Source organism: Parasteatoda tepidariorum, chromosome 2, assembly GCF_982258835.1.
Source record: "Parasteatoda tepidariorum strain Cologne lab strain chromosome 2, Ptep-v5.0, whole genome shotgun sequence".
Lineage (NCBI taxonomy): Eukaryota > Metazoa > Arthropoda > Arachnida > Araneae > Theridiidae > Parasteatoda > Parasteatoda tepidariorum.
In genome coordinates this window covers 7,783,198-7,808,332 of record NC_141756.1, presented here as the reverse complement: position 1 = coordinate 7,808,332, position 25,135 = coordinate 7,783,198, and the positions used below count along the sequence as shown (strand labels likewise).

Here is a 25,135-nt window from a genome sequence, read left to right as displayed (position 1 = left end):
TATACAGGCACTCATTTATGATTCAGTCAAATTGTTAATTTCGCATTCGGCAAAATTAGAATTTCCCTCTCCCAAAAATATAAGTTCGAGCAGCTCCCCTGCCCTTTGCATTCGTCTGGATACGACAATAGTCAATTTTATGAAAGTATGAGAAAAAATAGTGAAAATATATGCACATTTAACATCCCTATTATCACTACACTTGATAGCGATTAAGAAATCAATACGACAGTTATTCAAACACATTTTCTTTATGAAGCACATGATCAATGACGTATCATAATGGTGACGTAATTGCAGTCCTTTCGATATTATTTCAAAAATGTATTTTTTCCCTGGTAAATTAGGTTTAAGTGTAGTACAAGTCTATCAAGTGTTTTCTGGAAGAAAAGTGTTATGGATACGTTAAATATGCTCGTAAAATGCAATTTAAATTACGATTTGTTTGTATTGTGACAGTTTTTGTTTGTTTTAGTATATTGCAAGAAATTAAAACGCTGCCATAATAATAGAATGGGTTGAGACCGAAGAATTCATTCCAAGTTTCGACATCCATTTATATCTTATATTTCGGTTTTTATCCTCAATTACTGTAATTTCCCTACATTTTTTTATTTGTTTCATCCTCAATTAAAACATCTACTTGGTTATCGCTCACATAAATAAAATGTCTAATGTCTTCCGCGCGTTTCACACATTTTTAAAGCCAAATATGTCAAATATACGGAATAATTGTTTTAACGGTATTAAAACTAAAAATTTTATAAAAGTTGTTGACAATGAGGATAAAAGTGAGTACTTGCATTTTGACCTTATAAAGTTTAAAATTTTTTAAAAAATTTTTTAGATTTTGTAGATTTATGTTTAATTTGAAAGGTTTGTTTTAAATGCTTACTGTCCATTTTCTTATATTCTATTCTATTATTGAATGCTCATCTATCTATAATGTTTATTGTATGTTCAAATTCGTAACTATATCAATTTCAGAGATTCAACTAAGCTATTTAATTAAAAGTTTTATTTATTGTTGAGGGTGGTATTATTAATTATTATTTTATGTTATATTCTGTATGTGAGCACAATCATCAGGCATATTTTATTTTCAATGATTCCATTTCTAATTTTGAATTAATGAATTTCTATTATTTAGTAATTAAGCACACTTGTCAAACTGAGGGAATTCAATACACTACATAAAAGTTTATTGTGATACATTTTTAATGAGATAAACTAATTTATAGCAAAGGTAACTGAAAAGCACATTGAGTTGAATAACACTTCATTAAAAATATTATTTAAAAATTTAAAATATCTTTTGTTGAAAAATGTATGTTAAAATTTTTATAGTATGCAATTTTCTGTATTTTTTATTTGCACATATTTTTTAGTTGGTTTTTAATGAACAGGGGTCTGTTTAGAAGAAATTTGGGTCCGTTAACGGACCCTTCACAAAATATCTTTTCATAAAAACGAACCCTTCACAAAATATTTTAACTTAAAAACGGACCCTTCACAAAATGATTTTTCTTATAATCGGACCTTTCACAAATTTGTTTATCTTCATTATTATTTTGTTAATCGACTAAACCCTTCTCAGGGCAGAAAACAAGAAAGATGAATGTAGACGAACTAAGTTTTGTCTTTGGCAGACGATTCTTCTATTATTCGTCCGAAATGAATATTCTACTTTCAGCAGTATAGGCTAAATACCAAATATTTGTATGTTGCATCTCTAATTTAGAAGCAGCAATTGTTGTTCATATTTAAAAATTTACATTTTTTTATTATAATTTTACAGTGCAGAGCATAATCTTGTATATCTTTACAATTTGAAAACTCCTTGAAAAAGTTTTTTTTTGCAATAACGGACCCTATTTTCACAAATTCATAAAAGCGGACCCTGGTTGAAAGAATGTGAGTAATTTTTTCACAATTTCACGAAAAACGGACCTTTCACAAAATGTCTGGACAGACCCCTGATGAAAGACAAATTAATTTTTACTTACTAAAGAAAAGCAATAAAAAAATATGCAATTTTTTTAGATTAAGGCAATGTGGTACTTCGTTCTGTACTTGTTTCTTTTTTAGATTAAGGCAATGTGGTACTTCTCGGCTAGCTGGTGCAAATGAAAAGTCGCTACAAAATGCAGACCTTTGCCAACTTTTTTATTTAATTTTTTAAATTTTTATTTATTTTTAAACGTTGAACAAAACAGATGTTCTCTAAAAAATTAAATAAAAGAAGAAGAAAAAGAAAAAATTAAAACACAATAAGTAGTTGAAGTTTTTGGCTAATTAAAAAGTACCAAAGATGCATAAAAAATTATTGGGTTACTTAGTAATTTACGTAATATGAAAGTAATCAGTACTTTCTCTAGAATCACATAATGTTGGTCGATTACCCTAAACTGGCAATAAAAGAAATTTTCAATGATAAACAGTAAAAATTTGTTAATAATGGAATATATTTTAAATTTTTTATTTATTTACTACTATTTATTTATTTTTTGTTTTCTTTACTAAAGTATTAACTTATTTTTTTGATCTTTGTGATTTCTAAACTTATAAATTATTGATATTTATTATTTATGAGGCAGAGTCAACTTCTTGAATGGTTGCCTATATTCACACAGGTGTTTGTTGGAGGATACTTTTTATTTTTTAGAGTTTGGCAGCACTAATAACGAAAGCACACAATTACCTGGAATTCATTTCTAGTACTGTTGGCAAAGTGAATTTTTCTTTTGTCAAATTTTGAAATGTCTTCTTTAGAGCAGCATGCAAACATTAAATTTTGCATTTTGCTCAAAAAATCCCCTGAGATGCTCGAAATGCCGAACAAAGTGTGTGTAGCGAAATGATGCGGATGCCATTAAAAAACGGATGTGTACGAATGGCATAAGCGTTTTTGTGAAGGTTACACAAACATCAAAGATGATCATCCGACTAGACATCCCTCCTTTTCCACCGCAGATAAAAACGTTGAGCATGTAGAAGAAATCATGCATGCGGACAAACAAATAGTCATTGCTATTGCTTCTGAACTTTTGCATAGCAGTGTTCACAGCATTCTTTATGGAAGATTCAAATTTGGATTATGCTTGTTTGATCATAGTTCCAAAATTGTTATCATTTGAACAAAAATGAGTGTGAGTGAATGTGTGCCAGAATTTGATTGACACGGCTGATGAAGATCACAGCCTCTTGAAGAAAATTTTAACAGGTGAGGAAGCATTAGCTTTCCTTATGACCCTCAGACAAAATGCCAGCCATGGGGATGGAAAGCAAAAACATCAAGGAAAAAAAATTCTCACTTGGCCGAGATCCGAGGAAAGTGATGCTGAAGGGTTTATTGATTACGAGGGTGTCATTCACAGCGGATTTATTCCTAAAGGGTAAACTATCAATAAAGAATTTTATCTGAAGATCCACTACAAGAGGCAATCAGTTGAAAATGATCTGAAAAATGGGCAACAAAGGACTGCTTTCTTTTGTATGACAATACTCCACCACATCACGCTCTGATTGTGGAGAAGCACCTAAACAGACATAGTAGGTAAAAATCCGCTTGTGCTAGGTTGGAAGACCTAGCACCAGTGGACTTTACCCTTCTTCCTCGGTCGAAAATGAAATCGAAGGGATGTTGTGTTGTGGCTTCAGATGATTTGATCAAAAATGTGTAAAGTAAAATTATTGTTCTTGTTTTTGGTAATTTGTAATTGACTATTCCGGCTTTTTGACTCGACCTTGTATTTTCATGCCAGGTGTGGTGTGGCTAAATCAAAAGGGGGGGTGACTAACATTAAGTCAAATTAAGATTAAATAAAATTTAGATGCTAATTATGTAAAGGCCGAGAAGGTATAAATGGTGAACAGTGGAAGTGGGTGCAAATATTAAGGTAAGCGCAACAAAGGAGCATGCTGAAAAAAAAAAGGAAGAGAAAACAACTTATACTGTAAAATTACTCACCAAATACATTCTTTAAGATGCAAAATACTATTTATTTCATAATTGAAGGCATTATAAAAAAAACTGGACATGTTAGCAAACATGCCAACAAAAAGAAATCGGCTTCAGCCGAGCACAGAGACAAATATACAGCACAGTTGAAAACAAAGCAACGACTGACTATTTCTTCGTTATGAAGATAGGGGAGAAAACTCTCGCCAAAAAAATTAAACTTTTGCGAATAACCATTCGGTTGGCTGGAGAAGGATCAGAGGGGCAAATCACAGAGCTGCAAATATTGGCCAACTGGCGAAATTAATTGTTAAGCTCCATGCCAAACATGAAGTGGGGTTGTCTAAAGTGGTGACACACCTGGTAAAGAATTTTGTGGAATGTTCTGGAACATTCTTGGCGCCATCATAAGATCAAAAGGGGCGCTTTGCAATTGATGCAAGCCGAAACGTGGGAAAGAGGACTTGCTGGCATTCCTTCTCCCTCCAACAATAGGGGTTTGCTGACTGGACATACATCTTGCTGTCAGCAAGTAACAAAAGGAGGAATCTTCTTTTAAAGGAAGAACATAAATGCAGAGAAAGATTACTTTCCCAAGGTTACAAAATAAATTGAGGCTTAAAACTTATATATTACATGAAATATATTGCAAAGAATTATTGAATACTGATAAATAAATAACATTAATTACAAGTGTAAAAGGAAGAAATTAAAAAAACATACAATTAAAAGTTTATCACAATTTAACAGTTACAATTATTTAAGCGTTTAATACATTATTAACAAATTAACAATTAACAAATGATTATTAAATTAGATGAATGATGATGATTAAATAAATTAAGATGATTAGATAATGAAATTGGATAATTAAATTAGAATTAACAATTGATTTTACTTAATATGTAGTATACCATACTACACCAGGCATTTTCAGTTGTATTTTAAGCAGGGTATCATCTGTTATACAGGAAATCCTTATAATAGATGAAATCATTATGGGAAGTTACAAAAGTTAATGGAAGATTCACAAATAATTTTGAAAATTTTGTGGCAATACAAATAGTATGTAGATATTTATTTGCATACTGCAATAACCTAAGTTACATATGCTTATTCCCTCATTTTAATAAATTTTTGGGGGCTTATCTTTTATTAAATTATTTTTAATATTTTATTCTTACAATGTGGTTTTGGTATCCTTATCAATTATCTTTCATGGTATACTTATCAATTTATCATCCAAGGAATATAAGACCATTTTACTTAAATGAAATATGATTATCTCTAGTCTCTGAACTAATTTCTTGTTATTTTGCGATTAATTTATTTAATACAATTCATAAATAATAATTTTAATAATAAAATGTAAGTTATCTCTCAAGTTTTAAACAATTTGTATGCTAATTCTCAGGGTTGGCAGGTTTTTGACATGTGACAGTTTTTGACAGTTTAAACCATGGTTTAAACCGTCACGTCAAAAACCTCACTGTCAAAAATGTCGAAAATGTCAAAAACCTATATTCATATGTGAAATTTAATTAATACATAAAATTTATATATTTTTTATAAAGGATAGTGTTTCTAAATATGTTCTAGAAAAAATAAATTTAAAATTTTGAAGAAACACTTATATTTTGAATAGTAACCAAAATCTTGTACTTTTGAAAGCTCACATCTTTTGTAATATTATGTATTCATTTTCATGTGTTATTGAAAATCTGCAGTGATATTATTAAGAAATTTATTTATAACCAAATTTAGTGTATAGTATAGATTATACTAAAAATTAGACATTTTTAAAGATAAACATTAGCAGTTTTGCACATTAGACATCTTTTAAAGAAAAATCTTTTTAATATTCTTTTAAATCTTCTTAATAATCTTTTTAACATAAGACAATACAAATTTAAGTGCTTTCTGTTAAATACACAGAGTAGTTAGTGTCGATTTACAGTATATTCAGCCTATTCATTTACTATGCTGAAAATTTAGTTTATCCAAATACTTGTGAATTTCATTTTGCTGAATACTATATACATAGTTTTGTTGAATATCTCAATATTCAGCTGTTGAATAATTACTTCTTGCTTTCAAGATATGCATTATTTGTATTCTTAATACAAGTGGGGGAAAAAATTAAGAGGTAAAAATTGTTTTAAAATGATAAGTGTAATAATTATAAATAAATATAATAAACAATATGAATTATATTTATCATTATTCACAAATATAACTACTTTTAAGTTCAAATTAACAATCTGGATAATAAAGATATTCGGTATAACATTAAAAAAATTTTTCATACACTTGTATCAAGTTTGTATTTATACAACATAACTTGTAAGTTCCTTATAAATATTAGTTATATGTTCCTTATATGTCAAAAATGCATAGTAATAAACTTTTAATTTTCTTAAGTATCAAAAAAAAAATTTTTTTTTTCAAAATATAAATATTTAAAAAAAATTTGTGCAAAATTTTTCTGCACATGCATTTGAATATAAATTTCTGAGATTTTAAATCTGTTATTTTACCTTAATTTTAATTAAAAAATATTTTAAAACCTGCTGATTACCTATAGTATAATTAAATTTCAATATAATGCATGGCAACTGTTGGTAGTTTTGAAGTTTATATATTTTTTGGCAAACTTTAGTTTTTGACATTTTTGACGGGTTTTTGACGGTTTAAACCAGTATTATACCCTTGTCATGTCAAAAACCACTTTTTGACGTCAAAAACCCAACCCTGCTAATTCTATTATTTAGAGAAATTTATAGATTTTTAAAAAAAATTAACAATTGAAAAAATTTGTGCCTTTACTAATCCTACTTATAATAAAATAAATAATACTGATAATTGCTTCTTTTTTTTTAAAATTCCAACTTTGGTGATAATGTAGTGGAAGGTCTTGAGGACATTGAACTATAAAAACAAAGCTTTACTTTTTATAGAATTTATTGTTACAAGGATCATTTTATATATTTGTGAATTTACCTACTAAGTATGACAGCGATATTAGTCTTGAACAGATTAACCATAAAATAGTTTTAATAAGCAAGTATCTAGAAGCATAAAAATATCCACTTGAGTATTTATTATTTGCAGAAAAAACAACTTACATTTTCTAAAGTAATAGAATTTATAACAAGCAAATTTATTAATTTCGGTTTTTAGCTTTAAAAATTGTAATCTCTTAACAAATAATAAAACAAATAATGTAAAAAGCTAGTTGTTTTTAGTTAAAGAAGCTTCTTTGTTGCAATTTTCATTGCTCGCATCTGAAAATATTTTTTTTTTACGAAAAACTGTGGTTTATAGAATTTTGTTGCATCCATATTCTACTGACTTTGCAGGGAAATAAATTAGCATCTGTGTTTAAGATGAGAAAAAAAATGATGAATTGAATGAGTTGTCTACTCAGAGATGACTTCCCGAGTGGCCGACTCAAAATCAATAACATCTTGCCGAATTGGCCTTTTTAAATTCTCAGCAAGTGTGTTTTGTTTTTTCCTAATGAAAAGCGCCCATTCTCGTATTAATGCACTTTTAAAGGGCGTCATGCAAAAAACATCTGCTGGCTGCGGATGACTTGTGCACCTTGTTATAATTAAAACTAAATCTGTGTCCAGACTTTTTAGTTTTTCAGAAAGCCTTATGAATTGAGGCTTGATCCAAGATAATTAATCTCCGAATGCCATCCTTACTCGGACCCCAAATTCTCATTAGTAGTCTACTTTCCAAAAAGGTTATACATTATTCATCCGTTGAGAAAGCAGGTAACCTTAACGTTATCTGCTATTTTTAGCTCTTTCAGCACACAAGGTGGGTTCAGTCTGTTTTTGTAATATCACATATGTGGGGAAAATCCAGCTGCAGTTGCTCCTAGTAAGACCATAAATCCTCTCTTTTTTACACCCGGTGTTAGATATTTTTAAGGTGCTCTTTTCAACAACATCAATTGTTCGAGCATAAGGACTGTCAAACCTTACCATGATAAAGTATAAGATCTACGTTTCCTGTACTTTACGGCATAAAACTATATTTTATTCTTTAAAAAAAATATGGCTTAAATGATGCCATTTGTGGTTTCAAAATAATCATTTAGAAACTTCTGGCTTCCATTGGTTCCTCTTCCCATTGAAATGCCATAACTTTTTCCCCATTGTTTTATGCACATAGACAATGCCTTGAAATCTGATAGTCTAACAGCTGCTATTTTTAAAGCTTCATCTTCTAGCTTTCTATTGGATGCCATTTTCCCTTTCTTTTTCTAAAAATTAGAAGAGGGCATTGTCTAGATCAATGGTTACCAACTGGCGGCCTGCAAACCAAAATATATTAGTTGCCATTTTTTTGCAGACAATTTTCGTTGAAAATTTATATGGGTTTTAAGTACCTTTACGTTTTATATCTTAACAATTTGATATCTGTTGCATATTTATTGTTTAATACAAAGGTGCACATTAAAGTTATTGTAGCTAGAATTTTTTAATATGCAACTATTTTTAAAAACCCATTTCTTATTTTAATTGTAATTCAATACTTTTGTTTTGTACAGCTTAATAAAAATCTGACCGTAATATATGTAATGTTCCTTCAAATTTAAAAGAGTCCTACATAAAGTTTTGATAAAGTTGCGGCCCGCCATTTGACTGGTGTTTTTAATTGCGACCCCCGGCCTCATGTAAGTTGGAAACCCCTGGTCTAGATCCTCAGATAGAGGTGTTCTGCCAGTGACTAATTTCTTCCATGTTTTTGTCTCATCTCCCACCCCACCTTAAGACTTTCCCCTCTCTTGTTGGTGAGTGTACATGTACCATTCAACGCGACCTTGACCTACATGCGGCTTGGAGGAAATTTGACCACATGTGCAGAGGATTGCAATCTGCTCTCTCTTCCCACCCCCACTTGACTGACTCCTGCATTTTTATTAACAATCTTCAAATCGGTTTCTGTAATTAATTGATCCTCCTCCATTTTCTTCCATTCACTGCTAGTTTTTGGTATAATATTAATCCTCTACCCTAAAAATCAGTGTGATTATATTTTAGAAAGGAATTCATAAAGAAAATGCCAAGAAAAGCACTTTTAAATTGTGTGGTAGGAGGAGCAGATTGCCAATCAGTATTTATGTGGACCTACCATTTATCATAGGTTTACTGTATTTTTTAACTCTAAAATAAATTTTTTCCCAGTGTATTGAACACAATTGATCTGTTACCCAAGACAAATACATATTTGATATCTATAGACTGATTTTTTATTTGTGTCAATAACTCATATTTTCTCTTATTTTGTTTGGAGCGATAAATCCAAATATTCAATGGTTTGCAAAACTTGTAAATGAACCTAATAAAAGCGAACCAAAAAAAGCGTGTTGCAGGAAAAAAAATCAATTAGAAATATTTTCTTAAGTATGGTATAGGAAGATAAAACTTAAAAAAAAAAAATGTTTCTATCGGAAATTTAATTACCCATACTGGTCACGCAAAATGTTTGGTAGTAGTCAGAAATTTGAAAAATAAAGATTTAGCAGAGGCTGTGTTTGAATCAGATTATTATTTTTCTTTCTAGGAACTGCTTTAGTCATTATGCAGAAATTGCCTGTAAATAGCTTCAGTTTGGAGTTCATGGAAGAATTAAGATTGACAATCAAAGAGCTAGAAGAGAGAGAATTTAGAGGTGTGATTATAACTTCTGTAAGTAAGCATTTTTTCAATAATATAAATTTTAGATAATAAAAAGAATGTTATAGGCTTATCAAAGACAAGCATTATTTTTAAACAATAATATTTATTACCATTTATTTAACAAGCATTATTTTAAAACAATGTTTTTCAAAAAATTAGTGTAGACTTAAAAATATGCATTGAAAAGTCTTGCATTTGCACCAAATAACAACTATTTTACTAATTTCTTTGATGTTCAATAAAATCTGATAACTCTTGCTGAATAATTAAGAAAAATAATAACAATAAATCTTACTACCTTTTAAGTTTCAATCCAGTTACAATGAACTCTCGCTACTACAATATCCAGTACAATAACTCCCTTTATTACGATGATGTTTTGTAGTCCCAACGAACTTGTATATGAATTAATGTCCTGCTTCTCTCAATGTTACGACATTCTTTGAAGCAATGAGCCCCTGTAAAACTATTTTTTTTTCTTCAAAATTTCAACTGTATTTTCTCCATTTATTTTTGGTTTTCAATTATTGTAACAAATCTTGTTTTATCTTCTTTTGCCATTTCTTCCATCTTTTCTGGCAAAAGAAGACTCACTGCTGACCAACCCAAGAGCTTCCATTCTTAGAATTGCCTCCCTTATCTCTTAAGAAGTCACAGATTCCTCTCTGATTTCATTTCCTTCATGTTAAAAGCTGATCATGAGTCACAAATGACCACAAGCATCACATTAACACCTGAGAGAGAATTTTTTCCGTAATGGGTGGATGGAGCCCCATTCACAAACGAAAATTATTTTCATGCTTTGGACTCAATGCATGCTTTGTTGGTTGACTTGACAGTCAAAAAAATGAATAAACCAAAAATATCAGATTATTTTCAATAAAATCAGTTTTCAGGTATGTTTATGATCTTATTTTCTGAATTTATTTAAATTGTTTTTAATATTTAACCATAATTAACACTCTACAATTTAATTTATTGCATAATATGTAAGTACATAATATATAAATAGTTAATACATATATTACATTAAAATTTAAAAAAAAAAAATCTTATTGTGTTCCCAAAGTATGTAGGCCTGCGATATAACAATATAATCCCTCTACATCAATAAATTTATTTGGTCTCCAAAATATTGTTGCAGCAAGGTTTTACTGTATTGCATAGCTTTATAGGTGCTAAGTACCAATAGTATTAAAATTTAGTCTTATTTTTTGATATTTATATTTGTTTGTACAGTAGAGAACCGATTATCCGGAACGATCGGGACTATCGCTGTTCCGGATAACTGATTTTTCCGGTTTTCTGAATCGCTACAAAAAGCCGTTTTTTTAGTGTTAAACCCAACTAAAAAAGAATAATATTTGGAAATAATCTTAAAAATAAGAAAAAAAGATGAAGTAATACACTAATGATTATTTCTGAAATGATGGTAAGGTAAACATCTTTCAAAAAAGAACGAAAAATCCTAAAATCTTATGAGGAAAAAAAAATGTTTTAAAAAAAAAAATTGCGGGAAAATTTATCAAATTTCGTTCCGGTTTTTTGGTTTTCCGGTTTTCTGATTTCCGGATAACGGGTTCTGTACTGTATTAAAGTTGAGTTTCCCTCAAGTAAATTTTTTATTCTAACAAAATTTTTTATTGTTATTTCACATTAAAAAAATTCTCCACGTAAGAAGTAGTCATCTCCTTATAACAAAATGTTTAGATGCTTATGTTTCTAATTTTTTTTATTTTTGGGCATATATCTTTTTCAATTTTTATTATTATGAAAGTTGGTATATAGGAATAGGTTGGATTATTAGAAGAGAATGAAAGAGTAACAAATATAACTCTAACCAACTTTTGTTTCATGTCCTACAGTTGATGAGATTTTAAACAGTGAAATGAACAACTAACATTGGCTTAAAAAATAACATTGATTCTAAAAATAAATACATGATACCGCCCAAACCATATTGGATTGAATTAGTCTGACCATTTGAAACCATTAACAGAGGTTTCCAAATTGAAGAAAAAATCTTAAAATGAATATGAATGAAAAATATTATTTCACTCTTAAAATGTGAAGATTGCTATGAAAAACTTTGCATAAATGTGTGTACTTTTACTTAAAAAACTTTTACATTTATTTCAGTAAATTAAAAGTTTATTTATTTAAGTAAAATCACACAGGCAAAAAATTTTGTAATAATTTTATAAATAAGTGTGGAAATCTCTTACCACTATATGATGAAATTATTTCTTCAGAAAATTTTGCAAATACAGCAAATAAATTTTGTTAAAAAGTGATTCCACTATATGTATATATTTTTCAGAATAGGAATTTTCCCCCATTGGTATATGCCTATATTTTTTGCAGTAGGTATGAATCTGGAAACATGCTTAATGTAAGATTTGTAAAGTGTTCATCGGTAAAGATTTCGATCATGCAGTATTGTATTTCCTCAAATTTAATAAGTTTTCCTTTATTTTTACTTATTTGTGTAAAGACGTCTTATTTCAAACAATAGATGAATCAGATTTAACATGTTTCCTAAAATTAAAAATCACTAACTAAATTATTTAATTTTGATGTGTTTAAAGTTACATACTCTTAGCCAATGTAGAGTTTTAGTTTAATTTTTAGTTTTAATGTTGGTTAATTTGAATAATTTGATATAAGATTGTTCTTAAGTAAGAAACTGCTTCAGAAGAAATAAGTTTCTCCCAACCCAAGTGGAAGATATAAAAGAAATTTTTGCAAAAATGAAAATGAAATATTAAATCAATTTTTTTAACAGTATAATTGCAATTATTTATTTCCAAGCTATTTAATTTCCAAATTCATTTTTAAGTAAGTGAAAAATAAAATTTAACTGGTGAAAAAAACAACCAAATTTAATAAAATTCTTAAAAAATTAAAACAACTGAAGTATTTTGCAAAAATAAGTACAAAATTTTGTAATTATATAAAGAACCATTTTAATTTAAATCAAAATTTATTACTGCAATTTAATTAACAAATCACATATTAAGCAAACACACTACTATGAGTCACATAATAATTTCATTATTTCCAATGGCGTACTAATTTTCATAATCAAATACTACTGAATCAAATACTTATAATTAGATATCCAACCGACTTTTAAGTAATAGGACATATAAATATTAAACTTATGTATAAAATTAAACAAAAGAGTATGAAAATTACTGTTTTTTTTGTTGATGAAATTGACGAGAAAAACTTTTTTATCCTTCTTGTACTATATTAAATAATTTCTTAAAATGGAAGTTATTAAAATACTTATTGCTAAATAATTTATTGTTTTTTTTTTAGTTTGCTTCATTTGGGGGTTTTTTCCTTTCAGTGTTCTAGAAAAAACTTGCTTCTTTTGAACATACTAACAGTTTATGTTTTTAATTTAGGAATTAAAATATCACAATATTAATATCTCCCATTAATATTGAAACAAAACTGTACAATATTTGTGTGTTTCATTATTTTTTATTTTTTTAAAAAATTTCTTTTTTAAATAAGTATGTAAAAATAAGTATGTTAAATAAGTATGTATACTTTAAAGGAGTGTAACGAAAACAAAAAACTTGGATCTTTGATTAGTTGATTTATTATGTTTTTCAGAGTGCTCCAACAGTGTTTTCTGCTGGACTGGACCTCACAGAACTTTTTCACCCTGAAGAAAGCCGACTAAGGTCTTTTTGGAGGGCATTGCAAGAATTATGGAAAACTATTTATATCTCACCTTTAATTACTATAGCTGCTGTAAATGTAAGAAATTAAATTATTGAGTATTTGAATAGTGAGTTCGAAAAATGATATAATCCTGAACAACTGTTAAGGAAAATTATCATTTTTCTAATCACACATTTATTTAAAATTGCACGTTTTCCAAACTATGCTTTTTTACAATAAAATTATATTAAAGTTTTTCAACGAAATATTATCTTTCAGGGTGCATAGCATTTTTAAAAAGTGCTTAAAGGTGCTTATTTTCAATTTTCATTTTTTAAAAGCCGTTAAAGGTGCTTTTTTCATTGGGTGTTTTCAAAAAGGGCTTAGTTTTCCCCTTTTCAAAATGAGATTTTTCCTTTACTATGTTGATTTTCGCTTCAAATTATGCAAAAAGACGCAGTTCACATTGTTCTATTCAACGTTTTCATTATTAATTCAACCCCTCTCTATTTCGGCCTGTTGTCAGTCCGTAGCGTACAAAAACGTTTTACATGATTCAAAATGTCATCATTTTTGACAATTGTCAAATGCAAAAAGTTTTTTTTTTTTGTCATGGCGGTTAAAGCAAGATAAAACCGTTTATTGTCAAAAACATTCCAACCCTGCCTAATTATGAAGTTTTTTTAAAGTACTTAAAAATATTTTTTGAGTGCTTAAATGGTGCTTATTTTTGTCGAATAATTTGGCTACGCACCCTGTCTTTTAAATGATAAATAATTAAAATGTAATGTACTAATTGTTGGAAAGCAATATCTGAAGTTCATGAATATTGCTAAATACTATCAGAATTAAATCGCATTTTTTTTTTTAAACTTGCTCACACTAAATTTATCTATCATAGTTATTTTAAGTTATTACTGTTTATTTTAAAACTATAATCTATTCATATCTTTTATTTACTTACATATTTTACTTCTGATACTCTATTTATGGATTGAAATATATATATTTGCATTTTTGTGCATTATAATTTATTCATATTACTAATCTACATTGTATAATTTTTGGTTTTAAAGCTTTATTGAAACAGAACATTTAATTTTGAGTAGACAACCTCTTGCTATTTTATTTTGTTCTTAAATTAATTGATAATTATATTAATTATAACACAAATTAATTCATTTCAATTCTACACATAATTTCAATCCTGTTCCTAAGTTTAAATGTGTAATAATATCTTTAGATATAAGTTAACTCATATATGATATTCAATTTTGAATTTACAAAATTTCTTTAAAAAAAAAATGAAACTTTTACTTTTAGACAAACAACCTCTGCTACCATTCTTTCTGTATTTTTTCACGTGTTTTATTACTCTGATTACAATTTGTTTTCTATTTCTAATGATTTTACAACATAATAGTTATAAAAAATTATTTTTAATGCAGTGAAACCTCTGTTAAGCGGACATTCATGGGATGAAATTTTTTTTTTTGTTTACGAAAGTTATCCCTTTCTGGAAAAGGTACATTAATAATGAAGGCTGACACCATTTATTGTTTTATATAGTTGCAATCATAAGAAATAATTATATAATCTTTAATAACAATTTGGATTGATATTTATTTAAACTTAACAAAATTATAATATTTTCAGAACAAAAAGAATATATGCAGAAATTGTTATCTATGCACATGCCTTTGTTTTATATTTATCTAGTTGAAAAGAAAGGCATGATAGAAGTTTGTCTTAAGTGGCTGCTTACAATATCTTCATGGTACATTTTAAAATCATTTAGCATTTTTACGAAAATTTCATCCGATTTGGATAGATAAAAATGTTGCAGTTGTTCAATATGAGTTTAAGCATCACGTGAGGTTTTCACTTTTTTTTCCTGAGTATTAGTTTCTTCATATAAAATTTTTTTCTTGATTTTTAAATGGTTTAAACTGAGCTCTTTTATAATTTAATAGTAATTTTATTCTGGGTGTCAATTATTTTGATCAAATTATTAAAAACATATATTTAAGTCACTATTTTCATCACTTGCTTTTTATTAAAACGAAATCATATTTTTTAAAATCATTAAAAGAATAAAATCAATAATTAAATAATGTTTATGTTTTTAAAAAGATTTTGAGTAGGAAAAGTAAAAGTAGTATTTTTCCAAAATAATAAAATATTTTTAATGCACATTTTATATTTACTAATATGTATGTATACAGACTTTTTGAAAACAATCCAAAGATAAATAATCAAAATATGCAGATGATAAATATTATTAATGTACAATTTATATAATCTTCAACTGAACTGACAGAGAAAATAGGTAATCAATAATATCAATTTCGTCTTTTCTGCCACACTTAATATTATTTTTCTATTACAAGTACAGAATATAATTTTGAACTTAAATGTGTTAGATTTCTCTTTTTAGAAATAGTATTGCAAAGTTGCATCAATTGTAAAGATTTCAATACTTTATTCAAATATTTAATTTTCGACAATTTTTTTAAAAAAAAGAATATGATTTTAATAAAAAATATGATTATTTATTTATTTATTTCATATTTTTAAATCCCGATTATCTTACTGTCTGTATGAAATTTTTTTTTCTCTTTTTGCACATTTATTTGTAAAATTTTAACATTTATTAAAATAAAGTTTCCAAACAGGTTAAATTTCCTGAACAAGGTTTATTCAATTTTTTTTCTTAAAAATAGAAACTGTTTATCGACGCTAACTCTTGCATTTTTTTCCTAACGACATCTTAAAAATGTGATTTTAAAGTTGTTTAAGATATTTTTATTTCATTATTTTATTCTCAATCTAGATTAGAAATAGCTGAATAATCTTTAAAATTACAAAATGTTGCATTTTGGCAGATTTATTTTGAGACAAAACTGCATTAATTTTATGGTTTTTATTTATTTGAAAATTTAAGGTCCTTTTACAAATAAGTTTTATTCTTTTGAATTGCTCTTATAATATTCAATATATATTGTATTTATTTTTGTGACAAGAAAGTTATTACAAGTAGTTAAATTAATTATTACAAAAATTAAAATGTATTAACTTTTTTTATTTAGGGGCATGCACCTGCAGGTGGATGTTTGTTATCGCTTAGCTGTGATTACAGTATAATGGTCAAGGCTGAAAACGCAAAGATTGGATTACCTGCAACTAGAATCGTATGTAAAATATTTTGTTTATTGTATCACACCAATGAAGTGTTTAGCAATTTTAATTACAAATTTATAATACTAACTACTTTTTCTTTTATTTCAGGGTATTTTTGCTCCAAAGTGGTTAGTTTCTTTTACCATTGTTAATATATGTGTATTTTAATTCCTATGAAAATGTAACTTTAATTATTCTGTCGATATACGTGTTTTGCTAAAACATTATTTTTGTTTAATTAATTAAAAATCATCTAGAACTGATAGTCTATGCATGTTTGTTAAATAATAATACCGTAATTTCGCAGAGAAATGCCGCTCTGGTATATAAGCTGCCTCCTCAGAAATCATCAAAAAAAAGTTTTTCACTGGATACGCCGCACCATCAGACATGCCACGCCAAATTTAACTATACTAATGCAGGTATTAATTACAGAATTAACACATGCTCTAAATATGCATATATTTATAATTTAAATGGTTAAATAAAAAGCAATAAAAGTATATTGAATATACAAAGAAATAAAAACAATCCTAATATATAAAATAGATTTCAATAAGTAAAATTACGCATTTTCTAATTTTAATTTGAAGCACAAATGTTTAATGGAAGTAAAGAAAACCAAGGATGATAAACTATCCAAAAAGTAATTATTACTTTTTATAACACCTGTTTAGTGTTAAATACATGATATAGTTTTTCATTTATAACCTGATCTTTAATTTTAATATTTTTTATTTGGTCTCTACTTCTCCTGCAGTAAGTAAAGCCTATGATTAGACATGCATGACTTTCATGTGTAACAAATACAAACTGTAATAATTTTGTAAATTTATTTTTAGGTTTGCATCTATGTATATAAATGCCTTAGGATTTCGGAGGGCAGAACATGGGGTAAAATTAGGCTTAGTGTTTTCTCCTGAAGAAGCTTTGAGATATAATATTGTAGATGAGTTAGTAGACTCTGTTGCTGATTTATTACCTAAAGCTGAACAGGAAATGGATGATTGGTTGAAAATTCCGAGTAAGTCTATTTTTTCAATTATTTTTCTAATTTAAAAACCAAATAACTTATTTAACTTTTTTGACTAAATGTTTTGAACTGAGAATCTCATCACTCAGAGATTCATCAATGAATTTTAATTTTTTTTTTTTGTACTTGACTTAGTTTATGGCATCAATCAGCTTATTTAGAATAATTAACGTTTATATTTGGCCCTGATTAAAAAATTTTTTCTATGTGGTGATGTTTTAAAATAATATTAATAAAGTTATAATATATTTAAATAATAATAGTTAAAACCAAATGAAATATTATTTTTGTTTTGTTTTTAGAAAGTAATTTAGTGTTTCTGTTTCTTATTGTTAAACTATTTTAAAAGCTTTTTTTTCTTTTTAAATTTTATTTTTATATTACTGCACTATATTTTGATGACTGAATATTTTAATAAATATTTAAGTAAATTTTCCAGTATTTCATTTTTGTCTGTGTCAAGTTAAAATAAACTAATTATGACAAAACAAATCCTACTTTTTTCAATAAAAGAAACCTAGCAATTATAAAATTAGATAAAATTTCTAATTTCTTGAGAATTATTAGAAATACTAAAGTATTATGTTTTTATCTTAATATATACATGTATTATTACAAAAAAATGTAAATTAATTTTAGTAGTTACCTAAATTTTAAAACTTTTACTTCAGATGTAATATATAAAGTTACGACACTTTAAAATTTGGATGTTGAGTAACTTTTTACAAATTATTTAGGGGGAAAATGGAGGAGTGAGGAAGGATTTATTGTTTTATATTATTTATGCTATAAGATTTATTGTTATTTTATAAGATTTATTGTTTTAATATTATTTATGCAACTTTTTTTTGTTTTTAAATCTTAACACTTTTCACTTGTCAACCACTACAATAGGTCAAAATCTTTTTTTCTCAACATATGCAACAAAATAATAATAATAATAATAATAATTCTGAAGTTAAAAACTAAAACTATATTTTGTTATCCTTTTTTTTTCAGAATCAGCTTGGTATAAAGCAAAATTGAACTTTCGAAAATCTGAGGTTGATGACTTGAATAGATATCAAGAAGAAGAAATTGAAGAAGTTGTTAAACTTATTTATCTAGAGGAAACTCAAAATAATTTAGCCAAATACTTTGAAAATTTGAAGCATAAAAGTCAGTGAATTTAATTAGATTCATTTTAATCGGATTAAGAATTTGAAATGCTTTTAGTATGAAATTTGAAGTGTAAAAGTTTGTGGATTTAATTATAGATTACCTGCAAAATGATTATGAAGTATGTAATGTAATATTTTAAAAACAAGAAAATAAGAGTACTTTTATTTAACTTAACTTATAAACTTATTCTATTGATGTATGATTTTTCATAAATTTAAAAAAAATTTATTGTCTCATTGTTTACAAAAATATCAAACTAGCCTAAAAATTTCTTCTATCCAGGTTTTAGATTCATGTTAATTAAAATTATTTTTTATTATTGTAACTCTGGCCATTGGAAATAAAAAAAAGTATTTGCTATTGTTATTAAGAAATGTAAATTAAGTTGAAAGAAAGCTTCACTCAAATAAAAAGTAATAGGACATTTTATCCTTTCTAATTATTATGTTAAATAAATAACTGGTAGTAAACCCATTTATTTCTAACTTGCTTTCGGGAGGAGTAAAATATTTGTGACTACCATGGATTATTATTATTATTTATATTTTTTGAAAAAGAACTTGTTTAAAGTGTCTTTTGTGATTAATGATTTTGTATATTTTATTTTAATAACATAATAAATATTTTTAAAAATTTTCTTGTTTAATAAATAAATTGTTTGCTGTTGAAGAACAGATTTTTTTTTTTAAATTTTTTTATTTTTAAAAATGGATTTTATTTTTACATAGTTGTGTTAAGAAATATAATGCCAAAGTTTAGAATGTTTCAAAAATTATTTTTATAGTCTATGTTAAAAACAAAAATCACATATTATTTTTATAAAATTTTTGTTTAGAATTCCTTCGTGTCATATTTTTGTGCAAAGTGTGTTTGATTGTTGTAAACTGTTATGCATATTGAGAAAACAGATGCTGTTGGTCAATTGGTTAATCAATGTTTTCATTTTATACATGAACAGTTTGAATATTCATCAAGTGCATTATTTTGCCAACTGTGATTCAGGTTATAATATATGAAATCATAGTGTTGTATGAATTTATTTGTTAATGACAAGTGTTTTGCATAAAAAAAAAATTTAAAAATATAAAATAGAATTTTTTTAAAATTTTTTTTACAAATTTCAAAAATAAGTTTATATTTTTATTTATGGGTCTAGTTAATTTTAAAATAGAATTATATTCAAAGAATCAGTCCATATGTCCAAAATTATTTTTAGCATTTTTGATTTATGAAAAACATGTGATAAACAATATAGACAATTTAATAGTTAAAGATTGAAATCCCTTTTTGTTTCCCTACTCTTTCATTTAAGTACATTAATTTGTTATATATATTTTTAAATCATGCTTCATTTTGTGCGATAGTGTCAAGAAATATAACCAGAGTGATTTTTTTTAATTTCAAAAATTGATTAAAAGCTTAAAAAATTATCAAGAACCTGAAATGATGGTCATGAAATTATTATGCAAGTGTTTTTTTTAATAGTATTTTTTTATCTGTATAAATTTACTTTATTTAAATTACACTATATATATATATATATATATATATATTTATAAAACCGGAAAACGAAAAAACCGGAACGAAATTCAATAAATTTCCCCCCCATTTTTTAAAAAAAAAATTTTTTTTTTTTGCTCATAAGATTTTAGGATTTTTCTTTCTTTTTTTAAAGATGTTTACTTTACCATCATTTTGGAAATAATCATTAGTGTATTACTTCATCATATTTTCTTCTTTTTAAGATTATTTCAAATTTTTTTTTTATAGTTGGGTTTAACAATAAAAAAAACCCGGCTTTTTGTAGCGATTCAGAAAACTGGAAAAATTAGTTATCCGGAATGGCGATGGTCCCGATCATTCCGGATAATCGGTTCCCTACTGTATATATATATGTATAAATATATATATGCTAATAAAAATTGTATTTAATTAGCAACAATTATATCAAGTAGAAAATAGTTTTAAGCAGAAAAAAACAACTACAGTACACTCTCGATTATCCATGCACGGACTATCCGGTTTGCGGATTATCCGTGCTCATTCCGGAGTCACAAAAAATATAAAGAGAAACATTTTCAAAATTAAAAAACTTTGATTCATGAAGTTATAACACTACAAAATTTCTGGAAGCAATATTTGTTATTGGATTACAGTATATGGAATATCAGCAGCATGGTCAAGGGTAAAATCGTCTATGTTATCACGATCTTGGAGAGAGATCATACCGCTTGATGAACAATCTTCTTCAGATGTTCAAGAAAAATATGATAACAGTATTTTCAAACAAGCAAAAGGAATCTAAGGTTTCGAGATTCTTGATGAAGAAAATTTAGAAGATTGGTTTCCAGTATTTGACAGATGAAGACATTGTTATGTTGTTAAATCAAACAGTGATAATAGTAACTGATGCAGTAGATGTAGTAAATGAGGGAAATACAATTTCTCATACTGCTGCTCTGTGGAAACTTTATTAGATTATATGGGAAGATTTGATTACGGTGACATTACTGCGGTTCGTAAAATATGTGTATCGATAAATGGCGCAGACGCATTACACATTTTTTTAAAAGGAAAATTCCTAGTTTGATGTTTTACAGCATGCAAATGTGAGTAATTTTTATATTTTTTGTACTGATATTGATTTTTTCTTTAATAAAAGGAGTTTTCGGATTATCCGTGTTTCTCGATTGTCCGTACGACCTGTCCCGGTGATTAGCCCGGATAATCGGGAGTGCACTGTATATTCATATTTCTTTTAATGTTTTATTTTATCTAATAACTCTTATCTTTGAGGAATTTTTATACATACTCATTAATATAAAAAATATTGTACAATTAGTCTTAGTTTTCATTTTATTGAATCTGCATGTTTTTTTTTATATATGAGTATATATGTTCACACTAGCATGCACATAGTCAACCCGTGTATTATCAATAAAAGTAAAACATGCGTATAGAATGATTAAATTTATTGATAACATGTTTAGAAAAGTATTTTAATAAATTAGTAAGAAGAGTAACAAGTTGAAATAACATATATATATGATTTTATATTTTACATTCGCCAATATGATCCCCATTATTAGGGAATTTTTAATTTTGCTATTTTATCGACTGTTTTTTTTCTTCAGATAAAATTTGAATCTTTGCATGCAGCTCAGTTGAATATTTATTACTTTTTTTTCTTATTTTGGGTCATGTAAAAACAAATTCTACTAAATTAAATATCATTATTGAATGTAGTATACTTATAAAATTCCAATTAGGATTTATGCAAAACCTGTACTTATTAGTTAAAATTGTATTTTAACTAAATATTATTGTTATTATTATCGAGAAAAGAATTCACCTAATACTTATTTTGATGTATTGGAGGACCACTAAACATGAAATACGTTATTTATTTAATACCTATCTGTTATGAAAATTGTCTTTGACTAAAGTGACTTTCAAAGCACTGATCTTGTTTTCTTGTTGATGAAAATACTAAGCGAGTTTAGAAATAGAATCATATATTATTTTGCTCTGATCAACAATTTATAATATTGAGTTTGACCAAAGATTTTAGCAGCACGCTAGCGTGTATATATGTACTCTTATTTTATAACTATCGTTGAGCAGCCGACCCAATATTGGGTTTTTATCTACCAGTGTTCAACTTCATAGCCTTGTAATTTTGAACCCAATCCAGGAGACAAAGGTACTCCTGGATCAAATATTGAGATAAATTTGCTTTTGTGGAAGACTTTTTGATGGAACTAACCCGCATTTGGGTTACATGGAGAGGTATACCTCCCACAGTTAGTCTGATGGCAAGAAAGGACTCAAACCTGTGATCCATCTACCATTGAAGATATGTTACGTCAATGAATTTTAGTTGTATTCTTTTTTTTTGATGAAATGTTTTTTTTTTTTTCATTTTGAAAATTGTAAGAAACTGACTCATGTCAAAAACTTGCCAACTCTAACTGTATCCAAAGAAGAAAAGAATATTTAGTCATTTAATCTAGTCTTTTTTTTCTTTTAATGGCCTTTTTTTCTTTTAATTATGTATTCACATTTGTGTTTCAAAATTAATTGCAATTAATTAATAAATTGTTTCCAAATTTAACAATTATTGTGGTACAATCATGTAAAAATACGTAAAATGTATAATTATTTCTGTTAAAAGGGAGATTATGTTCAAAATTTTAAGAAAATTGTTTTAGAAATTGTATAGACTAATTTAATTTTTTTAACCAAACATAACAGTTCTCTCGAATCATTTAAACTGATAATCTCTATATAGTATACTTTTGTACTTTAATGGAGTCCTTTTATATGTGATGTCTAAGTACTAACTAATTTTATCTATTGCGCTTGACTTTGGATGCACCTATTCAGTATTTTAACAATTATTTAACACTAAATTACTTCTTTTATCTCCCTTAAGTTGATTCTAGGGAAAACATGAATTTTGCAGATCAAGAAATAAAACTTTTAGACTGTAATCAATACATGTGGACTAGATTAACAAATTTAAAATGTTAAGAAAATATTAGAATCATACTTTGATGTTTGAAAACATATAAAAGAAATTATTTTAATTAATTTAAGAAGAATAAAAACCTAAGATTATTATGCTGTTATAAGTATGAAATTGATAAAAAAGAACATCTTGTATTTAAGGCCATAGTAGCCCAGTGGTTAGAGAATTGGACTCTGGCCCATTGGGACAGGGGTTCGATCCTAGACTTCACTAAGACCCACCGTGTACATGCAATATATGTGCTTGTAAAATCTGTGGAACCGAAAGTCCTGAGGTCAGTCACTGAGCAGTATCATGTGCACAAGGATCTGGAAAAAATTTTCTTCCCCTTCAGATCTATGTCTAAATTGAGGAAGCAACCTCACAAATTTTGATGGCATGTCTTCGGATCATTCTCAGGGATGTTTTCCAGACCGTTGATAATTGCCCATTGTGGAGCTCTAGTACCTTCCTATCTCTTCAATTTAAAAATATTTTTTTAACTGATTTTTTTTCAATTTTTGCCATTACTATGGTGAAAATTAGTGATGTACCAAAAATATTAAAAAATAGATAAATTGCGATTTTGAAAATAAATTTTAATCTATGTACAAAATGCACAGTGTCAATGGAATTTTCATACCATACTATTTTAATTGCTTTTACCTATCTAAAATTATAACTTTTGTGTAGTGAAGTTTTATAAAGATGTTAGACATTTATGCCATATTATGTTTCAGATTTTCTATTTTCTCATTTTAAACTATTAGAATGATGTATTGTTGACTTGCTTGTAATTTTAAAGAGTTGATATGAATCTATTTTTTATTATTCGTTTAATCAATAATGCAGTTATATTACAATAAGTGCCAGATTTTCTATTGTATTTTCTCTATATCTGTGTTATTTACTGAAACAAATTTTTAATTTGTTACATTTTGAAATAAATTATTTTGTATTATGTTTGCATTGAATTATTTTTTCCACAATTCAAAAATTACTCAAAGATGCTGTGAATTTCATTTCACGATTCAAATGGTGATTTTGTTCAAATTTTTCATCTTTGACTAAATTCAAATACTAATAAGATTTTTTTCTTCAGAGAATTTAATGAATGATAGCACATATTTAAAGATTACAATTAATATGTTAGCAATTTGAGCAATTTATAGCAGTGCAAAATTTTATAAACCATATTATGTGAAATCAGCTTGTTATTTACCTATTCCTTTCTGAAAAATTATTGTGTCAATAAATATTTAAAAAGTGAATACATGGAAACCCTAAGTTTGCTTAATATATAATAATGGTGGAAAAGTTGACATGTTTTAAGCACTAAGGAAAAATAGGCACCCATTTTCAAGACTCGCTAGGCCTGAATGAAAAAAACGAAATAGATATGAAAAGAAATTGCAAATTTTCCAACAAAAAAAGATGAGAAAAAACAAACTAATTATTGAATCACCATAGTTTGAGGCAAATCTGGACAGAATGTGTAATGCATCATTTCCTGATTATGCATACTGCTTAGTATGTTATTCTGAAATATATTTTAACGCTAGCATTTTATTTATTGTGTTTTAACCTTTTAGATTCGCTTGTCATTTGATTTAAGGAATTTATTGACAGTTATGATGTTTTAATTTTTTTTTAATAATTATATAATTGTAAAGACTGCTTTTTTTTTTTACAATTAGAAATATATGATTTTATTCATTATTTAAAAGTCTGCGATGAATCTGCAAATGGTCAATGAAATTTAATTTAAATATTTGATTTTATTTGTAATTTTGTGGAGACAATCTAATTACAGTTAATCTAATTTTAGAAAATATTGTTTACAGGATAGTAAGTTTAGTTGAATCAGTCAGAACCAGACAGATATACTGCATAATATTTCTTTAATTTTGCGTTTA

The 25,135-nt window shown here is 26.9% G+C and overlaps 1 protein-coding gene and 1 long non-coding RNA gene across 4 annotated transcripts; one reads left to right on the top strand and one right to left on the bottom strand.

The window, feature by feature from the left end:
- The first annotated feature begins 269 nt into the window (after nucleotides 1-269).
- Nucleotides 270-24,180, top strand: LOC107453336 (enoyl-CoA delta isomerase 1, mitochondrial). Of its 3 annotated transcripts, none has more exons than XM_043051384.3 (7): nucleotides 270-791; nucleotides 9,542-9,666; nucleotides 13,285-13,431; nucleotides 16,425-16,526; nucleotides 16,624-16,643; nucleotides 17,358-17,539; nucleotides 18,548-24,180. In XM_043051384.3, the coding sequence occupies exons 1-7, from the start codon at nucleotides 668-670 to the stop codon at nucleotides 18,712-18,714; spliced, it is 867 nt and encodes a 288-aa protein (XP_042907318.2). In that variant the 5' UTR covers nucleotides 270-667; the 3' UTR covers nucleotides 18,715-24,180. The 3 variants fall into 3 exon arrangements, with proteins under 3 accessions (XP_042907318.2, XP_042907319.2, XP_087012966.1); XM_043051385.3 differs by having other exon boundaries at nucleotides 320-417; XM_087156840.1 differs by having other exon boundaries at nucleotides 424-592.
- LOC147814409 (uncharacterized) lies at nucleotides 689-2,277 on the bottom strand. Its single transcript, XR_015431247.1, has 2 exons — nucleotides 1,989-2,277; nucleotides 689-1,410 (listed from the first exon to the last, which is right to left on the bottom strand). It is a non-coding gene; the product is annotated as an uncharacterized LOC147814409 (long non-coding RNA).
- Nucleotides 24,181-25,135: the final 955 nt, after the last annotated feature.